The sequence below is a fragment of the Gopherus evgoodei genome, chromosome 14 (genome assembly GCF_007399415.2).
Source record: "Gopherus evgoodei ecotype Sinaloan lineage chromosome 14, rGopEvg1_v1.p, whole genome shotgun sequence".
NCBI classification, from domain to species: Eukaryota; Metazoa; Chordata; order Testudines; family Testudinidae; genus Gopherus; species Gopherus evgoodei.
The window spans coordinates 3,057,457-3,084,811 of NC_044335.1; the positions used below are offsets into that span (position 1 = coordinate 3,057,457).

The window sequence follows — 27,355 nt, forward strand, 5'->3', positions numbered from 1 at the left end:
ACGGCAGCCCAATGGATCCAGTCCGTTTGCCCCCATTAAAGGTGCATTTCTGAAGCCCAGCTCCCCCAGGGTTCAGACTCAGACTCAGGGGTCTGGGCTGGGCTTTGCCCATCTCTGACTGGGAAGCAGGTACAACGAGCAGTGGGCCCAGCTCCCTGCCTCTCTGGGGAGCCCAGGGAAATCCAAGAGAGGAGCACCTTGCAGAGGAGTTAAAGGGCAAGAGGTACTGCGCAGATACTGTTGACAGGCTCCTTTCCAGATTTGGTTTATTCTGCAAGTCTAGACGGGTCGTCACCGCGGTCATACAGAGACAACAGAAAAACCTCGATCCTAAAAACACTGTACAAGAGAGATGTGGTACAAAATGCCACCACGCCTGGCCCCTGGCACTAAGGAACCCTATCTGGTACAGTCCCCAACCCCAGCCAGGAGACAGGTGGAGTCTGGCCTCCCCAAACTCCTACCCAAGGAAGTTTTGTTTTGCTTCTCCATTGCCCTCTTCGCCCCTGCCCCACTGACGTTAATATGCCCAGATGTGGCAGCGAAACACCGCCAGCCCCCACCCCAACATACCATTGCACCTCAGCTCAGGGCCTTCCTGTCTAAGGGATTTCTAGAGTGCCTGTCCGCACGGTATCATGGGCCAGCTGTGCTCTGGCTGCCAGCAGTGTTCAGAGGCAGCTTCTGACCTTGGTGATGGCTTTGTGGACTCCAGCAGAGCTGGTGGCAGTACTGCCCCTGCTGCATGATCCGAGTGTCCTGCTCAAACCCATCCCTGGTGTTGGCAAAGTCAGACTTGCATTATCTCTAGGCACCAGGGAACACCCCACCTTCTCTCCCAGAGTCCCCATCCCTCCCTCTGGGGGCGGGCAGCTTCCTCCCCCTCTCCCTTCCATGGGCAAACACTAGAACATTTCCTGGCACCTGCTAGCACCCTGGAGACCTGCCCTAGCTTCTCCCTGCCCACCTCCTCTTACAGGGCTCCAGGCAAGTGGCAGGGCTGGCAGGAGGCACTATCGGGGATGAGGACATTCAGTCAATGCAAGGACTCCTTCCCCATGGGTGTTTTCTGGTTGCTGGTGTCACTTTGGTTCTGAGGGTCTGGTTAGGAAGTCGGCGCCGTCTCCTTGGTTATTGCTCCAGGTGAGTCTCGTCTCTGCCCTGAAAGGTCCTGTCCACATGCCAAGACAAGAGAAGAAAGTTCACACACCCCTAGGTACATGGCAGAAAGCCGCTTGGGAGGTCCCTTTAGGCATGAGAAAGAAGTGTCCTGTTCTGTGAGAGGTCTCAGAGCACAGACAGGTCATGGCAAGACTTGGAGCGAACTTTCAGAGCCACCTTCTTGTTGTTCCTGGCGACCAGCCTGTCCAGGAAGCGCCGGGCCTGCTTGGTGAGGCTCTCTTTGCGCTTGTAGATGGACTTGCGCCTCTCGTTGGCCTCCTTGCTGTCCTGGCGTAAGCGGATCTGGCGCACCACCCCCTCAAAGAGCTCCGTCACGTTGTGCTGGAGAGCAGCAGACGTCTCGATGAACTTGCAATCGAAGACCACGGCGCAGGCCCGGCCCTCTGGGAAGAGAATGGGTTCCAGCCCCACCTGAGCTGGCCGCCAGGACAAAGAGCTCTCTCCAGGCAGAGCCAGGCGGCGCTTTCTGCACAGGGCACGGGACAGGGGAAGCGGCGAACAGTGAGTTATGCCAGAGGAGGTACATGCTCAGGGCAGTAGCTCATGGCTGCAGGGAGAGACGCTGGCGGAAAGGCTGGATTGATGGCAGACTACAGGGGAGGGTAGAGATAGAGGTGACAGGATGGGCTTCTAAAAGAAAGCAGGATGGGTGGTTTCATGGCTGGAGAGATGACTGGCAGATGGACAGAGAGTGGCACTCCTGGATGGACACTCAGCAGAGGAGCGGGTCCCATAGCAATCTCTCGCTGGCCATCTCAGCTAGGTCTGAGGAGCAGCAGAAGGAGACACTAGGCAAGAAGCCTCCCCCTCCCCCACCCCTCAGGTCCCAGCAGGGTGGGGACAACAGGCCCTGCTTGCTCACCTTCCACCGAGACCTCTCGGCACCGCACCAGGTCCGTCTTGTTCCCCACCAGGATAATGGGGATGTTCTCTGCTTGCCGGGTCCGGCGCAGCTGGATTCTCAGCTCAGAGGCGCTCTCGAAACTCACCCTGTCGGTGACGGAGTAGACAATGACATAGGCATTCCCCACCTGCATGCAGTAATTGTGGAACCGGTTCTCCTCATCCTGGGGCTGCACAGGGAAAGACGGTGTTACTGAGGCACACAGCCATCGTCCACACACACACTCTCCGACGGCGGCCAGACTCAGCGATGCTGCGGCCAGCTCCCCACGTGCTTCCCAGCGCCACGGTAACCTACATGCTGAGGAACTGGGAGGAGCGTCAAGTGAAGTCGAGGACTTTAACTTGTGCCTTCTGCCTGGCTGGTGGCCTTCCTTACTAAACCCTGCTCTTCCAGCCCTGGGCTGGGAATTACGCAGGTCAGTTTAGGGTACGTTTGAACTGCACCAAGCTGGGCTCGCAACCCGCGTGGCCAGATCTGTGCTGAAAAGAGCCGTGTAGACACAATGGCCCATACACGTGCATCGGGGATCCAAGCTCTGACCTCTCGAGGTCCCTTCCTGTCCTGCCCTTCTAGGATTGCTAATCAGCATTTAAGCCTGTGCTGTTATTTTTAGTCACGCTAGCACGGGTGATGCTAGTGCAGGCACGTCTAGCTGAGCTGCAGTCACACTACGGATTGTGGGGTGGACACCCCCCTAGACTCCAGCAGCCAAATTCAGAGGCAGTAAGTAGGCTCTGGGTGTGAGGGCGGCAAGCCCCTGTACCTGACCCCGCCCAGGCTGGTGGGACATATTGGGGGGGAAGGGGTGGTATGTCCCGCAAGCTTCGACTCAGCTATAGGCCCAGGGAGTGGGGAATGAGAGTGCTGCTTGCGGAACAGAGCACCTGGCCTCCCAGCCACAGGCTCTTCCAGACACCCAGCGTGGCGGGGGCTCTGAGAGCGATTCTTCCCAAACGCCTGAGCCCGAGGCTTTCCCACCTGGCGCTGGGCATAGGCGGCTCCCCCAGTGCATGGGAAACGCTGCCGCTCACGTTTGCTAGCATTTTACACAGGTGTAGTGACTAGGGGCCTGCAGCCCGGGAGCAATGCGGGATGCACCCCTTTCACTTGCCCACAATGCACTGCTGACAAACGTTTACTCTGCCGCGCCCAGTGGCTTTACCAGCTGCTTCCTTCCTCGCTGTACTTGGAATCACTCCACTCGGATTCAGCCGTGACTGGGATGCCCGAGACACAACACCCCTTGCTCTTGTCACTCCAGGCCTGCGTGTCAGCCCAGGCTGTATTCTGTGGGACCATTCCCTTCCCCCCAGGCCTCTTGAAGACTTTGGTTTTGTTTCCTCGAACCACAGCCCATTGGTTTTAGAGCTCTGCCCATCCACAGCCTGCCAGCCCATTGCCTCCCGCATCTCTGGCAGGATGGCATCAGGGCTGGTTTTTCATTCACACTCTCATGCCCCTGGCACAGGAGACTAGCAAGGCTCTCCTGCTGTTCCCATGGGCCCGATACACCATACTGCACGCTCCTGTTCACCTTGGGAAGCCCTCCACACCTGTGCCTGGGCAGCACGCCGCCTGCTTCGCCGTCACTGCATCTTACCTCGCTGACCCCCGAGCTCCCCTCCTGCTGGGGACTGTGAGCTGTAAATCTATAACCTGCCCTTACGTTCAGGGGTTTTCTCAGCCTGTGAAACCCTTCCCGCCTTCACTGATTTGGGCACATATGGAAGGATGTCCTGGGACCTCAGGGGCACTGGGGTGATTTACACCAGCTGAGGATCTGGCCCTAGAAAAACACACATCCCCATGTTCCCCAGGGGGATCGTTACAGGGATTCGCTCATTTCCCTTTTCTGCAGGTGTCTGACATTCAGGCGGAGGCCAAGGCTGGTGCTCACTTCCATGATTCCTCTACAAGCGTTAATTCAGGTGGTGAGAGTAAGTTAGTACCAGCCAGAACCGCTGGACCCCAGTCCCTCCCCATCTCAGCCTGACAGCGATTCCAGCCTCCCCCCCGCCAGGATTTCTGCTCACCGCTCACTATGGGCAAATCTCGCTGGCGGAAGCGCAGGACCCTGCTTTCTGTGATGGTTCATTAGCCTCACTGAGATCCACCCTCTCCCCTCAGCCTTCACGCAACCCACACCTGTGCATTTCCCCATCCACCCCGCAGCTGCTCCCAGCTCCCATGCGCTGGGCCAGCTAGCGCTTAGGGGCTCCTGGCAAAGCCATGAGGAAGGGGACTCCATGGAGTCAGTGGGCTAGTGACTTGGCATGGGAAGAGCCGTATCTTTGCTGCAGTTGGCAGCACTGGGTGCAAACAAGCATTTCCCTCTTGCCTTAATGGGACAGGAGGCGGGAATGTGTATAATAAGTGCCCTTCCCAGCTTCCAGGTGGCCTGGATGGCTACCAAGGATGCCAGCCACCGGGGTCGTTGAGTGCAAGACAAGGCACCCCCGTATCTGCATCATAACAGTCTGTACTCAGCAGCAATGCTGTCCCCCAGGACGAACAGAAGAGTCTTCTCTGCTCCCTGGGGCTGAGCCTATGGGCTGGGGCCAAGAGTGGGGGAGAGAAGACAAACCAGCAGGCAGGGTAACGGCTCAGCTGAACAGCCCCATCAATCAGTGGGGAACAGGGAGCGGGCTCGAGGTTTACTGATGGATGAGGCCTGCCCTCAGGCTGTTCCCTGCCAGCTGGGGCTAGTCTGAGCACATGGAAGGAACGAGTCCCCATAGATGGTGCAAGTCTCCAGGCTGTGGCCAAGGCACGGAGGGGGAAGCAATTCAGCATCCCAGCCCCAGTGCAGGTGGGGCGCAGCCCCCTCTGCCGTCAGCCTGTCCCCATCAGACAGCAGCCCAGGCTCCCACAGCCTCTGGCCACCCAGCAGACATGTGGCTCAGTCAATAACATGCAGATTAAAAGCTTCTGGCTTTGGGGGGCATTTGACACAGTCTCCTCCTCAATCTGTGTCAGCTGCAAATTACAGCCCCAGGGCTCCGCTCCCAAACACGCAGGCTGCCCAGCCATGCATCTGTGGCAGCCCAGGGCCTGCAAACACCAATGGGCTCTTGGGGCTCAGGGGGGCTCGCCCTCTCACGCCGGAGAAGGAAGAGGGCTTTGAAGGGTTCACAACTGAACCACGGGCTGCAGCACCCTCTGGGGAACACAGCCAGCCAGCGACACCCTTGTAAGCCAATAACTCATCAGCAGGGTATTTGTACAGCCCCAGACGCTGGACAGAGTGCTCAGAGATCTGGGCTCAGGCTGGAATACGAGCCCCTTTCCATTTGTGAACAGCCAGCAAGAGCAGGGGGGCCCATTTACAAGGGAATGGAGGCCTGGAAGGGAAGGGGCTGAAGGATGGTCCAGTGGTTAGGCCTGGCTAATTCCCTGCTGTGCCACAGACTTCCTGTGTGACCGTGGGCAAGTCACTTACCACCTCTGCATCCACCTGTACGCTGGGGTTAAGAGCGCCTCATCGGGGGCAGAGAGGGGAAGATAAATACATTAACAAGGGTGATGTGGTTTGAGATCTTCTGATGAAAAACACCACATAAGAGCGAGATAATGTCATCAGGCCAGAGCCCCTGGGAGGAAACACCAGCTTTTAATGCGGGTTTTTAAAATGGGAAGGATAGGGGGTGGGGTGGATTTAAAGGGCATTGGGTTCCAGGTTGTTCACTGTGTTCCTAAACAAATTAATTTGACACTCGGTATCGTCTCACGCGGGGAAATAGCCCTTGGTAGGAAAATGCACTTCAGGGATAGTGGAAAGAAATTCAAGTCTTTAAAGCTTTAGGACCAGATTTTCAGACTGTTTAGATGTACAACTGCGTGTGCAAAGGGTGCATCTAATTTGCACGCAGTTACCGTGATTAGATGCACAGATTGGGCGTGCTAATCCACCCCCATTCTGCAGGCAGTTGTGGTCCTACATTCTGTGACAAACCAGCCTCCTGTTCTAGTGCTGGGAAGAGAAGCCAGCTCCACCCACAAGGGAGCAAACCTCAAGCTGCAGAGATACTGGTCAGCAAAGGTTGCCAGGACTTGGGGCCTTAGAACCAGTAATGCCAATTTACAGTCAATCTGCTGCTTTAGAGGTAGTGCAGAAGACACAGGTGTTTCTGACAGGACACTACGGCTTTTCCAGCGAGTGGTCATGCCATTGCTTCTGGACAAGCTGCACGTGCCAGAGCCCTGCTGAGACAGACCCCCAAAGCAACCCCCCAAATTGGGCAACTCTTCTCGGGGTTGCTTGCAAAGCAGGACCCATGAGCCTGCAGCAAAATCTCAGCTCCAACCAGCGCAGAGTTCTGGTGACAGCCAGATCCTGACCCAAGCCTGCCAGGATGGAGCTCATCTCTACAAACCAGAGACCCCAGCCAAAGCGAGGCAGCTGTAGGGGTTCGGTGGGAGCTCTGGAAAGCTTTGGCAAGGTTTGGACCCAAAGACTTAGTACCTTGGGGAGAGTTTGCCTTTGGATTTAGGAAGCTTCATGCAGCAGGAGGCCAAGCCCATATGAAGCAGAAGCAAAAAGGGCTGGCCCAACCCTCCCGCGACTCACCGCCCATGCCTGGCACAGCTCTGATGCAGAGAGAACTAATGCAGGCGGCAGCTGGCCAGAGGTGCAAAGCAGGGTTCACAGGAATGACATGGAATTAACCCTTTGTTTGTCCACTGGAAACAAAGTGATAAAGAATTGCATTTCTTATTGTACTCCAAGTAACATACTGACCCACTAGGAAAAGCCTGGCCATAATCACTGCAAGCAGGCCCAGCTGCCCCTACCCCCCCTCATCTGGGTCAGGCTCTCTCATCCTCCCTCTTCCTACGGATCATTCAGGGCTCAGTGGGTACCACTGACTCACACTCCATGCCAATGCTCTCATCCCCACTCAGTTACGTGCTGTGTTTCCTGTAGGAGCCATTCCCTGAGCCCCCTCCTGGATTTTGAGGGCAGGACGCTAAGGGGTATCTGCGCCCAGTGCTCTGGACAGAGCGGACAGGAAAAGAGGAGCAGAGTTCCCTGCTCATACCACGTCAGGTGGGGAGCGTGGCCATTAGCCCAGTGAGTCCATCCCTTCCCAGATCCCATCAGAGTCCTTGGCCAGAGGGAGCAGGGGCTCCAAGAGATGCTGGGGACTGGATGGCCCCCACTGACTTTCCTGAAGATGCAACTGGTGAAGTGGAAGAGTGCAGGTGGGTCCCAGACCAGCAACAGAGAGGCCATTTCAGTGATGCTCAGGACCCTCTTGCTGTTACCAGCGAGCATCGCCCCCAGTTGTGCATTGAAAGCAAAGACCGGGGTGGGGCTGGAAGAGGGGGAATCTTGCTCCTGTCAATCTCCAGTCACCCACAAGCAGGGGCGGAGGGGCAGAGATGCTGCTGGGCACCACGACTGCTGCCTACTAACGCATTCCCTTTAAAGGCTGCATTTCCTCACCCGTCGTTCGCCCAGTCAGCTCCTGCACAGCTAGGAGACAGCACCACCAGCACCTCCCAGCACACTCAGCACTGGGGATCTGGCACGTTTCCCTCCTTCTCTCCACCTTCCTCGGTGACATCTCGGGCCCAGCTCCCGCTGCCTGGCACCTCGTGTCTGCGCTGACGCCAGCACAGCTGTTCTGACCTGGCAGCAGCCTGCATCCCCTTCGCAGGTGCATCAGGAGCTATGACGGAGGGAAGGTGGGAGAATCAGCCCCAAGTGCCTAGCTTGGAGCATCCGCTCTGTGGAGGAGCTGTGGGGACTGGGAGGTGGGTCTGTCCGGAGTCACCCCCACAGAGTTTAAAATTGTCCTTGCTTCTTCCCACAGCAATTAACTCCAAGCCTGGGTGGGGGGGATTCCTTCCAGCTCCCGGGGGTGTTAGCTCCTCCCTTGGACATCTGATGAGCCAGTCAGCTATTCACTGGGGAAGTCACCCTCCTCCCCTTACTAGCGGCTGACCCTGACCCAGCTGCAGCCTCCCATCTCCAGCTGCAGACCATGGGAGCAGCAACCACAGTCTGCTGTGGATGTCACACAATGGCAAGAGAAGCTCTTCAGAAAGCTAAAGTGGGGCCTGGTGGACGTAGGGTCCAGCAGGAGGGTCTGTCCCTGCAGCCTTGTGTCATGAGCAGGTGGGCACGGAAACACAGCCGGCCATAGATAACAGGACAGAAAATATCAAGTTGCCTCTATACAAATCCATGGTACAATCACATCTTGAATACTGTGTGCAGATGTGGTTGCCCCATCTCGAAAAAGACATATTGGAATGGGAAAAGGTTCAGAAAAGGGCAACAAAAATAATTACAGGCATAGAACGGCTGCTGTACGAGGAGAGATTAATAAGCCTGGGACTTTTCAGCTTGGAAAAGAGATGATTAAGGGGCAACAGGGCCGCCCGGGGGGGGGCAAGAGGGGCAATTTGCCCCAGGCCCCGGGCTCCGCAGGGGCCCCCACGAGAGTTTTTTGGGGGCCCTGGAGCGAGGTCCTTCACTTGCTCCAGGGGGCCAGGAAAACTCTTGTGGAGCCGGGCCCCAGAGCTTCTTCCGCTCCCGGTCTTTGCCGGCGGGGGGGACCTTCAGCTCCGGGGGGAAGGACCCCCCACCAGCAAATTACCGCTGAAGTGGGATCTGCCGCCAAAGTGCAACCCAGTCTTCGGCGGTAGTTCAGCGGTGGGGGGCCCTTCCGTTCCGGGACCAGCCGCCGAAGTGCCCCAAAGACCCGTGGCAGGGGTTCCCCGCCACTGAATTACCGCCGAAGAGCGGGCTGCACTTCGGCGGCGGGTCCCACTTCGGCGGTAATTCGCCGGCGGAGGGTCCCCGCCACGGGTCTTCGAGGCACTTCGGCGGTGGGTCCTGGAACAGAAGGGCCCCCCGCCACCGAACAGGGCCGGCTCTAGAAATTTCACTGCACGGGGGGTGCCCTGCCGCTTGCCGGTCCTGCGCCTCCGGTGGACTTCCCGCAGGCATGCCTGCGGATGCTCCACCGGAACCGCGGGACCAGCGGACCCTCCGCAGGCATGCCTGCGGGAGGTCCACCAGAGCCGCCTGCCGCCGACGGCCCCAGGCCCCCAGAATCCTCTGGGCGGCTCTGAGGGGCGATATGATAGAGGTCTATAAAATCATGACTGGTGTGGAGAAAGTAATAAGGAAGTGTTATTTACTCCTTCTCATAACACGTGAACTAGGGGTCACCAAATGAAATTAATAGGCAGCAGGTTTAAAACAAACAAAAGGAAGTATTTCTTCACACAACACGCAGTCAACCTGTGGAACTCCTTGCCAGAGGATGTTGTGAAGGCCAAGACCATAACAGGGTTCAAAAAAGAACTAGAATAATTCATGGAGCATAGGTCCATCAATGGGTATTAGCCAGGCTTGGCAGGATGGTGTCCCTAGCCTCTGGCAAACTGAGGCTAGGAACGGGCAACAGGGAATGGGTCACTTGATGATTCCCTGTTCTGTTCATTTCCTCTGGGGCACCCGGCATTGGCCACTGTTGGCGGACAGGACACTGGGCTAGATGGACCTTTGGTCTGACCCAGTCTGGCCGCTCTTATGTTCATACAAGTTCACTGTGGCATTTATAATAGCAACAGACCCTATAATAAATAGCTCCAGTCTAGCAACAGAACCCACTTCATTGAAAAGGAGACCCCCCCCACACACAGCCCGCAGACAACCCTTGGGATTGCCACACCCCATGCATGCTCCCCTACCCGCCTCTCTGTTTCCCAGGTGTCCATCACCAGCAGCGTGGTCTCCTCCCCATCCACCGACAGGGTGCGTTCGTAGGCGTCCTCTGAAACAAGCCAGATGCATCCAGGTCAGCTGGACTCCACATGCCCAGCAGTGCCTCCAGCCCAGGCTCAGTGCTGCTGAGCTCCAGAGGGAGATTCTGCTGGCTGCTCAGGCTGGGAGGAGGCAGCACCCCAAGGTGCTGGGTTAAACGCAGGGCATGGAAAAAGCAACTGATCCTCTAGGCAAGGAACTAAAGCTACAAAGCAGCCAGCACCATGGAAGGATGTGGGAGAGTGGTGAGGTCCAGGGTGATGCCCTGGCAGAAGCCAGACTACTCTCCTGCCTTAGTGCTTGGAAGGAGGGGGAGGGTGCTGGGGTATCTCATGGCTCTTCCCAGATTCAGGACTCAATCACCCTCCTTGCCAGGTTATTTTTTGGCTGGTGGGGAGGCTGAAAGGCACCGAGGCTCCAGCAGGCAGCTGGACAACTGGCATTAACTGGACCCAGGCGGCTGACCCCTGATGCGTGTCAGGACAATATCCCTCCCACTGAATCCCACAGCTAAGGACCCCCCAGTTTTCAAGGGGGTGCACAGTGTTACCTACAGTAGGTACATCAGAACTGAGCCTCCGGTGGCTCTCAGCTGGCTTTTGGGAACGGCTGTGCCTTGCTAACTTCCCCCTGCCCAGCCACAGAGATGGTTAACGGCACTGGGGGCACGTTGCTCATGGTCGGCAGCAGGCTCCTCTCTGCTAAGATGTGGCCCTGCCCTGCTCCCAAGCAGTCAGCGCAGCCTCTCCACTGTGCCCTTTGGCTTGGGTTTCACAGGGCTTCTGCATGCTGTGACCCACTGCCCATACCCCGACCGTTGCACCGCATGGACTTCGAGAGCATTTCATTCTGCAGAGCCCCAGGAAGAGCTGGGGCAGCCCCATGCTGCATTTCCCCCAGGGCAGGGCAGGGCCCCTACCTCCCGGCTGCTCCGGCAGGTCCCGCTCTTGGATCCCGGCAAAGAGATTCACCAAGCTGGTCTTGCCCACACCAGGGTCTCCCAGCAGCACCACGCGATACAAGGATTCCCCGGAGCTGTCGGAGTCGGCCGAGTCCGATGACCAGCTGCTGCACGGCGCGACGGGAGCTTTGTCTCCAGGCTCGAAGGACAAAGAGTAGCCAAGCGGAGGGTGATGCGGCTCAGTGGGGTTAGGCCTCAGCTCACGGATCCCTGGCCTGGACCGGTGGAAGAGGGGGACCGGGGTGCTGGCCCGTCTGTGCACAGGGCCCTTGCCCCCTTGCTGCGTGTTCAGAGTCATCTTCTGCAAAACAGAAAAGGCCAAGCGACTGGCTTGTGGGAGGAAGTCTGGAGGCTGGGGGTCCCTGGGTGCTTTTCCCCACTCTGCTCTGGCTGGGATTCTCCAGAGCCTGCCCCACCCCGGCTGCCTTCGGAGTTCGATTACCTTCACCTTAGGTACAGAGGGGATCATTTTCAGTTCCACTTCTGTTATCTCCAGACTGGAGGCAGGCCCGGAAGAAACAAACATAAATCACCCCCGGTCTCCCAACGCCGCCCCAGCAGCCCTGCACTGTCTCAGCCAAACAACTTTTAAACTGGAAAAAAAAATCTGGAGCCAAAGACTCTTCAAAGCCCGGTGGATCCTGGGTGTTAGCCCTTCTCTGCTTCAGCTCCAGAGCAAGGAAGGCAAAAGTGTTTGGGGGGGGGAGGGTCTGATTGCTGCCCTCACCCAGCGCCCTTTCACCCAGCTGGGATTGGGACACTGTCTGCTGCACAGGTAGGGTCCCAGCAGCTCGGGAAGGGTTTTATTCGGGCCAGATGGAAGGAATAAGGGAGAGGCTAAAGACCAAGAGGGCTGATCCATGTAGGAGAGGGATTGGAAATGTTCCCCTCTCCGATCTCACCTGCTGCAAAGGGGCTGGGTCTAAGGTGGTACCCAGAGCTGCCAGCTTGGCACCGGCCCATTGAAGGCCCTGGCCCCTCTGTGTCGGGTAACGTGCTGCCCCGTGCGCTTTCCCGGCCTGGTTCCCCCCGCTGAATTTCAGCCTGGCACCAAAACCCCACGAGTCCCGATGCCATAGGGACAGCGGTGCCAACCTCCACGACATGGTACAGGCCCCAATGTGCCAGCCCGGGGCAGGCTCGGGTTGCAGGGGAGCAGCGCAGGGGCGATCCCGACACACACAGCGTCCTCCCACTCCAGCCAGGGCGCTGGGGCCGGGCAGCGCCAAGCGCCCCTGGCCCAGGGTTCGAGGCTCCCCCGCGGGGTCTGGCCCCAGCCGAATTCCAGGGCTCGGAGGCTCCTTGCACGCGTCCCGCTCCGGCGCTGGGAGCGGGGCCCGGTCCTGCCGGGGAAAGAGCGGAGCGCAGAGGGCGCTGGGGCAGGAGAGCCGGGCCAGGCAGCCGAGCGGGGACCAGGGCGCCCGGGGTGGAGACGGGTTCGCTGCGCCTCCGTGCGCCCCAGCTCGCAACCCCCGCAGCGGAAAGTTTCTTCGCAGAACTCAGCTCACCTCGGCGCCGGCCCCGCTCCTGCTCCGCGCTCCCCGGCTCACCGGAGCCGCTGTCCGGGGGCCCCCGACTGCCCGCAGCCCGTGGAACCCAACGCCCGGCAGCTGGCGCGCCCCTATCTCATCGCGTAGCGCCTCGGCCGCCGAGCGCAAGGCTTTAAACCCTGGGAGGTGGAGCCCCCCTCGCCCGGTCCCGGGACCCACCCCCTGGCGGGGACCCTCCCCAACCCCTCCGGCCGGTGGGTGCCGCTCAGAGCGGGCGGAGCTGGAATCCACTCCCCGAACCTAGCGCCTCCAGGGTCCGCCCCGAACTCCGCCAAGGGAGTCACTGGCCCAGCCCAAGTCTATTGCCCACAGGCTCCAGCCCCCGGTGCCAGGGGTCTGAGCACGGGCCGGGATCAGCTGTCTTAGCCCAGTGTCCAGGAGCACACACCCCTCAGCCCAAGGCCAGCATTGGGGATCACGTTCTCCAGCACCTGAACACCCTGCCCCAGGCTCCAGAGGCGGAGCCCTGTTAGTCTGTATCCACAAAAACAACAGGAGGCTGGTGGCACCTTAAAGACTAACATTTATTTGGGCCATAAACTGTCCTGGGTAAATATCCCACTTTATCAGCTGCAATTTGCATCTTGCACCTGAAGACGTGGGTTTTTACCCACAAAAGCTTATAGCCAAATACAGCTGTTAGTCTTTAAAGTGTCATCGGACTCCTCCTGGTTTCTGCCCCAGGCTGAATCCAATGCCCATACCCTCCCCCAACACCCACTGGTATATGCCCTCCCACCCCAGCCTGAGCCCCCTGTCACGGAGTGTGGGGCAGTCAGGGCCCTGCACCCCTCTTCCTGCGATTCACCAGGACTCAGCCAGCCAGTAAAACAGGTTTATTAGACGACAGGAACACAGCCCCAAGCAGGGCTTGTAGGTACAGCCAGGACCCCTCAGCCAGGTCCCTCTGGGGGGCAAAGATCGTAGACCCCAGACTTGGGGTTCCCTGCCTCTTCCCAGCCCACCCAAAACTGAAACCAAATACCCTTCCAGCAGGCTCCCCCATCCTTCTCTCCCCCTCTCCCTTTGTCCAGTTTCCTGCAAAGGTGTTGACTCACCCTACCCCTCTTCCTCGCTCTGGTCCTGTCCCTCACCTAAAGTCACCCCCTGCTCTCCCATCCCCCATGCAGACAGCCCCAGTAAAACTAAACGACATTCCCAGGTCAATCCACCCTGCTCCCTGCTGCGTCACACGCCCTGACTTCCACACCAGGGCATCCACCCCCACTGCAGCATCCACAGCCCCTGCCACAGGGACCTGCCCCTTCACGCCTGATAATCTCAGGGCATCGTTCTAGACACCCCACCACGACATGATCTAAGGCCATACCTCCAGCACACAGCAGAGCCCTGATTATCCCTCCTCTAGAACCTGTTGCCCCAGGCAATTCATACCATCCCTAGGACTGGGGTAACCTCCGCACCCCAGCAGTGGGCAAAGAGAGAGCCAGGAAACGAAGTGGCCAGACAGGAAGGCTGCCTGAGCTGCTTCCCCAGCCCAGTGTGTGCCAGTCCCCTCGGTGCTCCTTGCACTGTGATCCCCGGGGCTGGGTGGTCGTATCCATGATCCTGCTGCTGTGTAACATGGGTCTGTAGATTTGACAGGATACTGCACAACTCGCGCTTTAACACCCCAGAAGCCCTCCTGCCACCTTGGCTGCTACCACTCTAAGCACCTTCAGTCTTTCATTTCCAGTCGCTACTCAATTCACATTCCCAGCCCAACACTGCACTGTCAACACACACCGTGATTCCTGTCTGGTCCCCGCTATGGCGGGGCCCCAGCCAAGGGCTCTCACTTCAGCAGAGCTGGATCAGGCCCCCAGGGAAGAATCCGTGTGTAAAGGCCACACTTTGGGTGCACTAGGGGCTGGTGTTGGGTAGCCAACTCCTACTGTGTGTCTGGTTCAGGCTGCAGCCCCATTCCAAGCCGCAGGGCTTTCAGATTCCTTACAGTGGAGCTTTCTCCAGGCGTGAAAAAATGGAGCAGCAACGACTCAGCAGGATTCTTCTTTAGCCTAAGCCACCCTTGGAGGAGATTCTCCTCCCGTGTTTGAAAATCCATCCCCTATCAAGTGGCACTTTCCACCTTCCACGGGTGAGACAGCCCACGGAGCAGGAGCCCTTGCTTCGCAGAGCAGGCCTGCTCTCCAGGGCTCCTCATTTGCTGCTAGGCAGCAGGGAAACCCTTTCCCCCAGCACTTTGGCACTCTGAGTTTTCTATTAATCACTTGACCAGCCCTCCCCCAAAATCTTACAAGATATTCATATCTGATGTATCTATCTGCTGAGCGGCTGCCACTCTCCATCTAGTGGCAGACTGAATAACGACAGACGCTATGGCTATTTCACCAAGTAAGGAGTGGAACTCAGCGTAATATCACTTTGCACTTTTATAGCACTTTTCCTCCACCAATCCCAGAGCACTTGAGGGGAACAGGGAAGTTTCACTGCCCTAACCTCACCCCTACACCTCCAGCAGTAAGCCTTTTAGAGGTGCCTGTGAAATATCATCATGGGAAGTGAGGCAGGCTCACAGCTTACAGGGATGGGGCGTGAGGAATACGGAGTACCCAGTTCCTATAGCTCTGTGTCGTCAAGGCTGTGAGTGGCTGTAGCCTGTAAAGCACTTTGAGATCCCTGCTTGATACATATTACTGAAGTGAAAAGTGCTTGTATTTTTGACAAATAATAAAAGGTGTCTGGAGATTTATTCTGACAGGATGAAACTTCAGTTACAAATTAAAGACCCACTTAATTTTTATTTCAAAATGTAGATTGAAAGTTGCAGGTTAAAACATGCTACACAGTTCTCCATCAACTGGTAGACTTCCCCGACTGAATACTGTCAGAACCATTCAACCATAAGCAAGACGCAGCTGAGATGGGATGGTCTACTGTCACGCCTGCCGCAAGGAACTGCAAGCATTTGTACGGAACACTGGAAGTGGAAGATCCTGATCCTGTGTCACCATTCTGTCCCCCTGAACTGACATCTGGTATAGCAGATACAATTGTTCTGACAGGCAGCTGCTGGAGGGCACTTAGTGACAGTTCCTCATTGTTCCATTATTAAAGACCTCATCCTGGGTCTGGGCTTCAGCTCATCAGAAATCAAAATATCGATAAAACATCTTGTACAAAGTAGTTTCACTGGGAAGGATAAAAAGGCCAAACTGGTTCTGCTGGAACTCCCCCGGGCTTCAGGAGAATTACACCCAGAATTACCTGACCAAGTGGAACTGTGATGTTTTACCGGTAGCTGGCTGACACCAATGACACGTGGTAGCTCTGTAAGAATGTGAGACTGGGGAAGGGCTGTTGACAATAGTGACCTTCATCAACGAATCCCTGTTTTGGATCACACCTGGCTGCTTTAATAGAATTTTGCACCTTCTAGAGAGATGGCAGTTTTCTGGCTTTTACCCAGCTTGGATCTGGCATGATGATGACACAATAAGTCCTGCATATTGTTCTGTGATGGAACTTGTCCTGACAAAACAAAAGCGGCGCAGAGCAGAACTTCCTGAGAACTGGGATGGTTGGGAGAACTTGTCTATGACGAGGGGGCGATTTGTTGTACAGCTCCCCATCCTGTTCTTGGCCCAGCTGGTTCTATGATGACATAGCTCTGTGGGCAAGGCCTGGCCCATCCACCCACCTTTCCACTTCAGGTCCAAAGTTTCTGGGACTAAATGAAAACCTTCTCCTCTAAGGGGATATTGAGAACAATCTCTGTATCTGGCAGGCATCTGAGCAGAGAGAGGAGAGAGCAATAAGGAGAAAGTCAAACCATAGCCAAGGAAACAAGAACTTTGCCTCAATTCAGATCAAGTGAGTCTTTGGGAGTGAGGTGGTGGGGAAGAGAAATCCTGGTGCAATCAGGGCCAGAAACACATGACACTTCTCAGACATGCTGTACAGCAAAATGGTAACTCAAGGGCCTGGACATCCCTTGTCCACTACTCAGACACCATTTGCTATTAGAGGGTGAGAGGAGGGGTAGGACCAGAACCCCAGACTTGCTCAGAGGACAGCAGCCCTTTAAAGCTATATTGGGTTCTCGTGCGTGAGCCAGAGCCCAGAGCAGCGACCCAGCCCACAGCAGCCGTGCTAGACGTTAGCTCTGACTCACCCTGCAGAGCCCATTGTGGCATTAACCAGACTGGCCATCTCCTCTCTTCCGATGGGAGGATTACACATTGTAAATCGAAGCCTGAGCCCTGCTGCATAGCTATTTCCTGGATAGCATGCACAGGATAACCAAGCCCTAGTCAGATGGCGGCAGTGGGTTTATGAAAACAGAACAATGTATTTAGCTGCGACTCTCCTTCAAGCCCAACAGACAAACGCAGAGGGAAAAGCTTCACAGCAGCAGGGCCTTGTCAGTTACATCCACTTTCCAGCACACAGTGGGAGAAACGCAGTAAGATGAAACGTGACCACTAGTTTGTGTATTAACATCCTTATTAATTCTGGTTCTGTTTCGTGACACCTTCAATCCAGGCTTCTGTGACAGCTAGGAAAAGTTCAATGAATGACACCCCATGGCACTCACAGGAGGTACTGAAGCCCAGAAGGGTAAATAGCCTGATTTCCAGAATATCTGAACACCTACAATGCCCGTGCACTTCCTGCACTGAGAAATCAGGCCCCACATGACTTGCCAAATGTCATACAATGAGTCCGTGGCAGAGCCAGGAACAGCTTCCCAAATCTTCTGACTCCCAGCCATCTCTCATCTTCCTTGCTGACTAGGCTGCAATACTGATTGTGCACAAAAGGTGGACTTGTTCAGCTGTATTTCGGCAAAGCAGAGGCAGGGAACGGAGGGCGAGGGGAAAGAAGTAACGTGGTTTTCCATAACAAAAATGAGTGTGAAAAGGGAGGGATCCCCTCCAGTCTCCTCCCAGATCTCGTGTCCTGTGATACTATAGGCATGTTACTAAAAATCCAACACTGCCTATGATCAGTTTCTGCTCTCCTGCTGGTAGCAGGGGGAGAGACAGCCTCTGCACCGCACTTTCCCCAACTCTCCCAGCTTTTTGTGGGCTAAACATAACTTTGCTCCTTCAGCATCTCAGGGAAACCAATGGGCTAATCTAAGAAAACCAGCCCATTGCAAAGTCATGTGAAAAGTGTAAGGGAGTCAGTGGGAAATGTCTGTGGAGGAAATCGTGGTGAGAGCTCTGGCAAGGCACCCAGGCTGGCAGGGCTGTGTAATCACCAAATGCCTGACTTCTGATGCTGCAGAAACTTTCCCACTTGGCCTTTCTTCTATTTTTAAACCTTTCCCAGTCACACAGTCACCCCAGCTCTGTAATCTGTCAGGACTAATTAATTCTCCATTTTATCCTGCTTTTATCTGGAAGAAATTAAGTTACACTAATATACTACAAGGCCGTTCAACTCTCCCCAACTTCCTGACATGTTGCAGGCTTTCCTTCTGCTTCACACCAGGCCTCCAAACTTCTGCAGTTAGACCAGGCTGAAGGACAGTCTTCTGCTTAAAACACAGGACTTGGAGTCAGGGAATCTGGCCCTATTATTGGCTCGGTCACAGACTTATGACCGGGTTTCTGGAAATCACAGAGGACCTGGCTTTCATATAGTTGATGTGAATAATCTGTGTATGCGAAATGGGGGAAACTGCAGGACTAATCTGCCTATAAAATTACTTTATTTGCAAAAATGGGGAAGCTAGAGGTGAAAAATTAGTATGATTCACAGTTTGTACACACACTCATTTTGCACACACAACTGCAATAAATGCACCAGCAAACAGCAAACAATTTCACATGCATTTTGCACACCTACAAGTTTAGACTGGCTGACACTCAAGACCTTAACCTCTTTGGGCCAAACGTTACCCTGGCTTACACCCTAACTGAAGTCAATAATCAATCAAAACCAATGGCCATTTGTAATGTCACTTGGCACTCATTAATCAAGTTTCTATTTTAAACGGCATTACATTTCCTTTAGATACTGTGGATCTGTGTGTATTTGGTGTGCAGTCGATCACAATCTGAGGTGTTATCAAAATTGCTCTTTGTATCAACTGCACCCCAGTAGGTATTTGTGGGAGTAGTTTCAGGGCGGGTTAGTGCATCTCTCTCTGTTTTATGTCTTGAGCCCACAATCTTAGCCAACCTTTTCCATTGTTCCTGGAAGTTGGAAGCCAGGATATCTGTGAATGAGCTGGCAGGGCATCCTGCACATTGATGCACAGAAACTCAATGCTGAAAGCAATCAGCCACCAGTGAACTGGGAACGGGGAGGGATAAAGAGGAGAAATGAGATTTGGCTTTTTGCAGCTCTCAACTGCCTTTGAAACTTCTTTAACATAGTAGGAAAATGGCTGACTTATCTTTTTTCACCCAGTGTTTTGGGGGCGAATTTACTGTGGCTGTTCGAAAAGTGACTTTAGATAACCAGTGCATTCTCTGACAACTAGTCTTTTGGGACTGACATGGCTATGAATACACTACATACAATGAGTCTTTTGGGAAGGCCTGTGGGTGCCTCGGAGCCTTAGTTTTCCCAACTGTAAAATGAGAACAGAGTACTTCCTTATTGTGCATCACAGGAGGCTTGTAAAGCTTTATTAATCCTCACAATCCCCTAGTGGGGAAACTGAGGCACAGAAACAGGAAGTGACTTACCCAAGGTTGACAACAAATCAGTATCAGTGCTAGGGCGAGCCCTTCCTAGTTCCTACTCCCATGCTCAGGCCATTGGGCCATGCACTTCCCTTCCCCAGCTGGATCTCAAGCTGCAGTGGGGGAGGTTTAGGTTGGATATTAGAAAAAAAAGTTTCCCTAGGAGGGTGGTGAAGCACTGGAATGGGTTCCCTAGGGAGGTGGTAGAGTCTCCATCCTTAGAGGTTTTTAAGGCCCGGCTTGACAAAGCCCTGGCTGGGATGATTTAGTTGGGGATTGGTTCTGCTTTGAGCAGGGGTTGGACTAGATGACCTCCTGAGATCCCTTCCAACCCTGAGATTCTATGATCCAATATTATAATTAGGTTTACATTTTATGGTGAGGTGCATCGTTTACCTTTGAAGACTGTACAAATAGCTGGCTTGTGTTTCTTAACACAGGCTGCAAAGGCATTCTGAGTAGAGATTTACTCCCAGTGCACCAAGCAGAGGGCGACCTATGAATACTCACGTTGAAGCTGGTGTCAGAAGGGCCTGTGGCGTGTTGTTCAATAAACTCTACTGCTTAGGAAATAAACGCAGGGACCTACTTGGGCCTGCGGAGCAGGACGTCGGCGAAGATCACCTCTCTTGGGTCTCTCACGCTCCAGCGAAGTGTCACAATGCTCTTTCGGAGCTCTGTGATTTCTTCCAACAGCATGTGAATGACCTGAAAGAATTAAACCTGTGAGACTTCTCTTTAAAAACCCCTAGATGAGGAGAGCACAAAGGTGCCAGAGAAGCTAGAGTAGACTTGCCAGGGCATCAGTCCATTCTCACAAAGCCAGGGCCAGAGCATTCCCCACCATACACTCTCCAGTGTGCCAGGGAAATCCCTGCTGTGCGCCTCAACATCCTAGGTGGGCCCTAATAGTCCACTGGTTCCACTGGAAACTGAATGGCACAGCCACTGTACTGAGGCCCAGCAACAAAGGGGTTAATATTCACTAGGGCAACCCCCCCTGCTGCTCCAGGCTATTTCCTCCCAAACCTGCTCACCTTCTTTTGCATTTGGACTTCATTCCTGAGTATCCGATTGTTGACAGCCATCTGCTTCAGCCCCTCCTGATAGAGAAACGCCTTGTCCTGCACAGATAGAACAAATACACCAGCTGAAGCAAAAGACCAGACAGTAAATCCCAATACGCGTCTGGGCCAGAAGAGAAGCAGGAAATAGCTGGGGAGGGCTGCAGCAATCACAAACATGACTCCTGTCCATGGCTCTCTTGAGCTAACAGGCTCAGAAGAACGGCTTTCACAGCTTCAGTGGGAGGAAAAAGGGATGTGGTCTCTCAGGGTTTTGGTTGTTCAAAAACGTGTACTTTAGAGCTGACTGGGTATAATTTATTTCTACAATGCAACCCACAATGACAGGCATGAAGCCCTGCCACTTGCAGACCCTAGGGATGATCCAGTCGTATTTGCCATGTCTATAATAACTGTTGAACTCCTCCTTTAAGAAATGCATGCTGGGACAAATTCTCAGGCCATCATCTCCTCAATACCCAAAGAGATCACACTGTGCTGAATATAGGACTAGGAGTCAGTAACACTGGTGTTCTAATTCCAGGTGCACGCACAGACTAGCTATATGGCCTTGGGCAAGTCACACCACCCTTGCTTACAGTTTCATCTGTGAAATGAGAATACTGATATTTTTCCCCCTCACCAGGCTGTGGTGAGGGTTCCTTTCTGTTTGCACAGAAGTCTTAAGTACTACTACATAAACAGCAATTGTGCAATAGAAGTTTCCTATATCTTCTGAAGGGACAATAAAGTCTCATATTTTCAGTACTGCATGTATTTGTGTGCTTAATATGCTCATGCAATTACTGCAAATGTGTGCGCAATCTCGGTAACTGTGCACACAAGTGACTAGTTAAACATCTAAATAGCATCAGTTCAATGTAATTCATTCCCTCTAATTGTGTGTGCAAATACCCATGCATGATTCTGAAAATACTGCAATATGCAAGCCTGCAATGGCAATTGCGAAATCCAGCTCTGTATCTACAGCTCCCTGCTACTCTAAAGAAAAGCTCCAGGTATCAACTAAGCTGGAGGAAGAAGTTCACTGTTACACCCTTGCATGTCCTCTGTACCACAGTGTCACTGGTGGGCCAAATCTGGAACCCCCTAGCCCTATATGGCTGCTCCCAGTAGCAGTCTATTTGGCAAGGTAGTCCATTATCTTTCTCACTGACTTTCAAGCATGCAAAGACACATGCAATCCACTAACCTTTGCAACAGCCTGTAATATCCGTTCCTTCTCATCTTGCACCTTCTTTTCCAGTTGCTGTATTACTGTTTTGGCCAGATCTTCTATATCTTCCATTTCGTCCTGAGAATTACAGGGATGGGTGGCAGGGAAACAACAGGATTATTAAACAAGTGAACATCTGATTGCCTTGGTCCCATCCCTTCTCTTTACACACAGCGATAACAGAGGTTAGGAGAGGTCTCTTTACCTGCTGTTCTTCCTTCAGGTTTCGGATGTTGCGACGCATAAAGGCTATCTGGACAGCTTTCACCGGGTACTCCTTGTCCATGTATGTTCGTAAAACATTGAGCTCTTCCTGGAGCATTTGCACCTTAGTGTTCATGTGATCCACCTGATGTTTTAGTTCTGATTAAAAGGCCAAGATAGAAAGTTAAGCCACAGAGACTCCTAAACCCCCTCTCTACCAAGTCTCCTGTTCAGTGGAGCCAAGGAAACTTTTGTTCTTCTGAAATAGAACCTTCTCTTTACGATGGTTAAATATTACGTTAGCCTAGTAGCTGTGACTAGAAACACAGGAACTGCCAGAGTGAATCAGACCAGTGGCCCATCTAATCCACTATCCTGTCTCTGACAGTGGCCAGTACCAGATGTTTTCAAAGAAGGTGCAAGAATATGGAATAATTTGCCTATAGCGGAAGTCTCTTTCTAACCCCAACAGTTAGTGGTTAGTTCTGCTGTTGTAAGGTTTATATCCCTTCCAAACATTTTTTACAGGAGTTGACTAAGAGGGAATGTCCTGTGACAGGTATTGCAACTGCATGCACTACCCCATGTTGTATTAAGTGTATGATTAGTTTGTGTATCACTGTGGCCAGGAATTGAATGCAACTCCAGCAGGGAAAGGTTACTTTTAGCTCTGCCAGAAATTAAGGGGGAGGGGGGAGAATGATTAAGGTGAATCACTCAGGTTGTTAACACCTCCAGAGAAGTACCAAATGAGGAAGCTTGTCCATACTGGTTCAAACTGGATTTTCCAGAGACCAACAGACAAAGAAAGGGCTTTTGGCATGAAAAGACAGCTTAAACTGACTCAGGAAAAGACTTTGGCCTACAAGGGCACCATAAGACTAATGGGGGACTCCTGGAATGTTTTAGGTGAGTTCAACTCTAGTGATTGATTGAATGATGTTTACTCTATACATGCTTTTACTTTAAGAATAAATGTGCTTGCTTATGAGGAGCTGTGTAGTAACCTGTAACTGCTGGCAGTACACTGTTCACAGCCTCACAGCCCATGGAGAGAAAGCAACACACAGATGCTGACCATCAGGCACACTAGCCTGCTGGGGATATCACCGAGTAAGGCAAGGAGCTGCGCAACTTTAAAACTCCAGTTAGAAGGGAGTGAGACAAAGGTCCCTACCCAGAGACAGGTAACAGCTGAAGTCCTGAGACCTGGCTGGGAACTCCTCGAGTGGACCACAGAGGGGGAATACAGATGCAGTTGCCCTGAAACTGTGACAGTCCCCATATACCAAAACTAATTGATTATCTTTAGGAAACCTAGCCATTTGATGTTCACAACACCAATCTGGCATTTATAATCAATGAAATGACGAGTACTGGACAATAGGGTTGCATGTGCTATATTGATATTAGCTTAATGTAAACTATCCATTCTTACTCCTCAGGTTCTTTTCCACCATTTTTTCTGTTTCTTGGAGTTCTGCTCTTGCTATGCCAACTTGATTCTGATTGGAGTCCCGAAGGGTCGAGATGACTGTCTATAGAGAGAGAAATCTAGTCACTGATTGCTGTATGCTACTGACAGACTATGAAGTGTCTAGCTGCAGGCTTCCTAATGCACCTCTCACCGTGGTATTTATTGATCCCACTACTAGCATGATGGAGTGAACTGCATGGTGCCAGGCAGCACAGCTGCAAGCACAGGAGATCTGCTCTTGGGAGTGACTTTGTGCTTTCACCTCATGAGCCAGTCAAGGTCAAGCACATCACGGAGGGGACGTGTTCAAGGTACTAGGAGAGGGTGAAAGTTGTCACTTACTACACTGTTGCTTCCTCATCAGAAAATCTTGCAGCAGCATTGCCTTTGGGATTGGCAAAGCAGCTGCTGCGCACACTCCAGGGCTGTATCTGCATTAGAAGGGATGCTTAAGAGGAGGCAGCATGATGCAGGTAGCTGGAGCATCTTTGGCTGCTGGGGGGCAGAGCCCAGTAGTATATAAACTGTGTAAAACAGAATGCTGCAGAGGAGCTTCAGGGCACAGGACTGTCCCCCCTTACCACTAGCGACGGGCTGTGTAATCACCACACAAGAGCTTGAACCTGCTCAGGTGGGATTAGAAGGAGCTGGGATTATGTTGGGATTCTGCTCATCTGACTTCACTGGCCACACCTCAGCCTCACCCCAAACATCTCATACTGCTGCAGCAGGTCTCTGGCATGCTTGGCAGTACTGGCATCTGTCTGCTGAATGTCCTGGGCCAGTCTCCTGTTGGTCTCTACAAGGGTGGTGCTGTGATGCTTCAGCTCATTTAGGGACTTTCTCTTTGACTTCGTCAGTTTCTGAAAGAATTTATGAATGAAAGATTTACAAATGTGTTCCACCTGCCATCCCAGTGACATTCCTGTTAATTAATAATGATATCGCCCTTGATTTACTTTGGCACCACAAAACCACCCAATAAAACTCAATCTTTTTGCTAAATCACATCACACCAATTCCCCCAACACCCACCTTCTTCATTGGCCAGCTGCTCTATCACTACATTCTTCCTCTAGCTCCTCCCAGCACCTAGGGCCTGATTCTCCATTGCTCAGCACCTTGTGGAGTCATCTGCATGAGCACAACGGGAGTGTCAAATTGGTCCATGTGTCCAAATCAGAATAGCAGTCTTTGACATCCACTTTGCATGAGTGTAAATGAGATAATCAGGCCACTAGTTTTTTCCTTCTCTTGGGACAACCCTGAATAACTTGAATGGTCTGCACCAGCCTCCCTATAAATAAATCACAGCACTGGACATTCGCTTCACACACCTTAATAATTTTGATGTTCTCCAAGCTTTTAGTTACATCAGTCTCCTTTGCTGAGGTTTTCTGCTGAGCAAATCTGGGATTCAGAGAGGATGCTGTCTTTGAAGGCAAGGATGAACTGGGACTGAATAAAACTGGTAAAACAGAAAATGCTCTGCACTTATTAAACTGTCCAGTTTTAACACATGACACGAATTGAATACACTTGCTATGTGTAGCTGAGGGATATGCTGTATAAGTAGGGGCATTGCCAGCAGATCGAGGGACATAATCATTCCCCTCTATTCAGCACCACTGGTGAGGCCTCATCTGGAGTACTGTGTCCAATTTTGGCCCCCACACTAAAAGGAGGATGTGGAAAAATTGGAAAGAGTCCAGCGGAGGGCAACAAAAATGATTAGGGGGCTGGAGCACATGACTTCTGAGGAGAGGCTGAGGGAACTGGGATTGTTTAGTCTGCAGAAGAGGAGAATGAGGGGAGATTTGATAGCTGCTTTCAATTACCTGAAAGGAGGTTCCAGAGAGGATGGATCCAGACTGTTGTCAGTGGGAGCAGATGACAGAACAAGGAGTAATGGGCTCAATTTGCAGTGGGGGAGGTTTTTATTAGGAAAAACTTTTTCACTGGGATGGTGGTGAAGCACTGGAATGGGTTCCCTAGGGAGGTGGTGGAATCTCCTTCCTTAGAGGTTTTTAAGGTCAGGCTTGACAGAGCCCTGGCCGGGATGATATTATTGGGGATTGGCCCTGCTTTGAGCAGGGGGTTGGACTAGATACCTCCTGAGATCCCTTCCAACCCTGATATTCTATGATTCTATAACGTTTAGGAATGCCAGCCACAGGGAGTTTCTAATTCCTGCAGACCCAGGGGAAGTAACTTCAAGCAATGGTATAGGAGCACTGAATGTAAGCAGCTCACATGTCTCCAGTCCCAGAATTTTTTCTCAGCCTTTCCCAGCAGGAGTCACTGCAGAGAATGGTGAAGCTATACTGGCTTTGGTGAAACTCTCAGCTCCTCTGGGCTGAAGCCCTCGCAGCAGGTAGCACTGTTGGGACTGCAAGAGGGGACACTGGTGGGCAGTGCCATGCCATATGGTACAGAAATAGAATCTCTGCCAACCTGACCGCTTGTCTTTCTGGCAGCCAGTGGAGCGCCCTTCACTTTTCTTGTCCTCACTTGGTGATGCGATAGGTGGCAAAGCTGGTTTCTTTTTTTTTGCTTCTACCCTCTGCCACTTGCTGTAATCCTAAACTCGGCAGAAGGCACAAACAAGATGCTTACAGTGTCATGGGAGGTTTATGGGTGCTCTTTACTACAATTTGAACTTCCCCATCCTGTTCCTGAAGGGAGTCTGGGAAGGAACCTCTCCACTGTGGGAGAGGGCTGTGCACCATTTGGGCAACACTCCGTTCAAGCCTTCTATCAGTGATAGTTTGCTAGCATATCCGATAGGGCCAGTTGAACATGTGCTTACATTCAAATGGCAGCCATCCACCTCCAGCCCCCAACCCTTCCTTCACCACAAGAGGCATGGGGAGAGGCACTGTACAGGGTCTATTCATGCACTTTTAAAGCCCCCATCAGCATGGTGTCCTGGCTCCAGCCCCCAGGGGAGTCCAGTTAAAGTGCCATCAGGGTAACTTACTATTGTCCCGTATTTATTAGTTATGTTTTGTGCCAGGGTGTTCAGGGCCTTTGCAGCCATCTCTGGGGGCGGCTCTGGAAGAAAAGCAGGAGACGCTAACCAGGTGGCTAACCCAAAGGTGACTTTATAATAATTACTGAAGACCTTGGGCAAGTAACTTCAAGAAACTGTATAAGAGCACAGAATGTAAGCAGCTCACAGGTCTCCAGTCCCAGCATATTTATTCTCAGGCTTTCCCAGCAGGAGTCACTGCAAAGAATGGTGAAGCTATACTGGCTTTGGGGAAACTCTCAGGTCCTCCGGGCTCAAGCCCTCCCACTAGGAAGCACTGTTGGGATGGCAAGAGGGGACACTGGTGGGTGGGCAGTGACGTGCCATATAGCCATGCAGACAAGTGAACTAGACAGCATCCTGGGGTCCCCCCAGCACCCGCCCAGGAGCCAGAGCCCATCTGGGGACCAACGTGGGGCCCCCCAACGCCCCCCTGGGGGCGCCAGAGCCCATCCTGGGGTCCCCCCAGCACCTGCCCAGGAGCCAGAGCCCATCTGGGGGACCAACGTGGGGCCCCCCAACGCCCCCCTGGGGGCGCCAGAGCCCATCCTGGGGTCCCCCCAGCACCTGCCCAGGAGCCAGAGCCCATCTGGGGGCGAACGTGGGATCACCCAACGCCCCGCTGGGGGCACCAGAGCCCATCCTGGGGTCCCCCCAGCACCTGCCCAGGAGCCAGAGCCCATCTGGGGGCCAACGTGGGGCCCCCCAACGCCCCCCTGGGGCGCCAGAGCCCATCCTGGGGTCCCCCCAGCACCCGCCCAGGAGCCAGAGCCCATCTGGGGGCCAACGTGGGGCCCCCCAACGCCCCCCTGGGAGCGCCAGAGCCCATCCTGGGGTCCCCCCAGCACCCGCCCAGGAGCCAGAGCCCATCTGGGGACCAACGTGGGGTCCCCCTAACGCCCCCCTGGGGGCGCCCCGCCCCGCCCCCTCCGTGCCTGTTCTCGCCTCCCGGCTGGCTCCTCTCCTGGGCTTCCGCGCCGCCGAGCGGCGGGTCTCCATGGGGACGGGACGGAGCCTGCGTACGGAACCCGGCTGGGGAGGGGGCGTGGCTCCCTAGTCCCGCCCCCCGGCGCTGTGCTCGGCGCGCCGCCTGGCCGGGCGGAGGTGGGGCCGGGCCATGGCTCTGCAGCGCCCCCTGGCGATCCCAGTCGGCAGAGCGCCCCCGTCTCGCCCACCCGGTCACTGCTGCAGCGTGTGCCCTGCAGGGGGCGCTATGACTGAGCCCGCACGTGTTACGCCCGTGGAGCTCGCTGGGGTTTCTGTCCTGATGTGGACATGGCCTAGGACTGGTTACAGGAAC

The 27,355-nt window shown here is 53.8% G+C and overlaps 2 protein-coding genes across 6 annotated transcripts; both read right to left on the reverse strand.

Annotated features, from left to right (window-relative positions):
- Positions 1 to 1,078: 1,078 nt before the first annotated feature.
- REM1 (RRAD and GEM like GTPase 1) lies at positions 1,079 to 12,425 on the reverse strand. Its single transcript, XM_030533696.1, has 5 exons — positions 12,339 to 12,425; positions 10,789 to 11,131; positions 9,797 to 9,879; positions 2,045 to 2,255; positions 1,079 to 1,565 (listed from the first exon to the last, which is right to left on the reverse strand). Exons 2-5 carry the CDS (start codon positions 11,126 to 11,128, stop codon positions 1,288 to 1,290), a joined length of 912 nt encoding a protein of 303 aa, XP_030389556.1. The 5' UTR covers positions 11,129 to 11,131; positions 12,339 to 12,425; the 3' UTR covers positions 1,079 to 1,287.
- Positions 12,426 to 15,122: 2,697 nt separating this feature from the next.
- On the reverse strand, positions 15,123 to 27,070 carry C14H20orf96 (chromosome 14 C20orf96 homolog). Of its 5 annotated transcripts, none has more exons than XM_030533665.1 (11): positions 27,001 to 27,070; positions 26,005 to 26,078; positions 25,479 to 25,605; positions 24,362 to 24,492; positions 23,729 to 23,887; positions 22,986 to 23,085; positions 21,549 to 21,706; positions 21,320 to 21,421; positions 20,080 to 20,166; positions 19,632 to 19,750; positions 15,123 to 16,132 (listed from the first exon to the last, which is right to left on the reverse strand). In XM_030533665.1, the coding sequence occupies exons 2-11, from the start codon at positions 26,062 to 26,064 to the stop codon at positions 16,072 to 16,074; spliced, it is 1,104 nt and encodes a 367-aa protein (XP_030389525.1). In that variant the 5' UTR covers positions 26,065 to 26,078; positions 27,001 to 27,070; the 3' UTR covers positions 15,123 to 16,071. The 5 variants fall into 5 exon arrangements, with proteins under 5 accessions (XP_030389525.1, XP_030389522.1, XP_030389523.1 ...); XM_030533662.1 differs by having other exon boundaries at positions 26,991 to 27,057; XM_030533663.1 differs by having other exon boundaries at positions 15,123 to 16,899; positions 26,991 to 27,057.
- Positions 27,071 to 27,355: the final 285 nt, after the last annotated feature.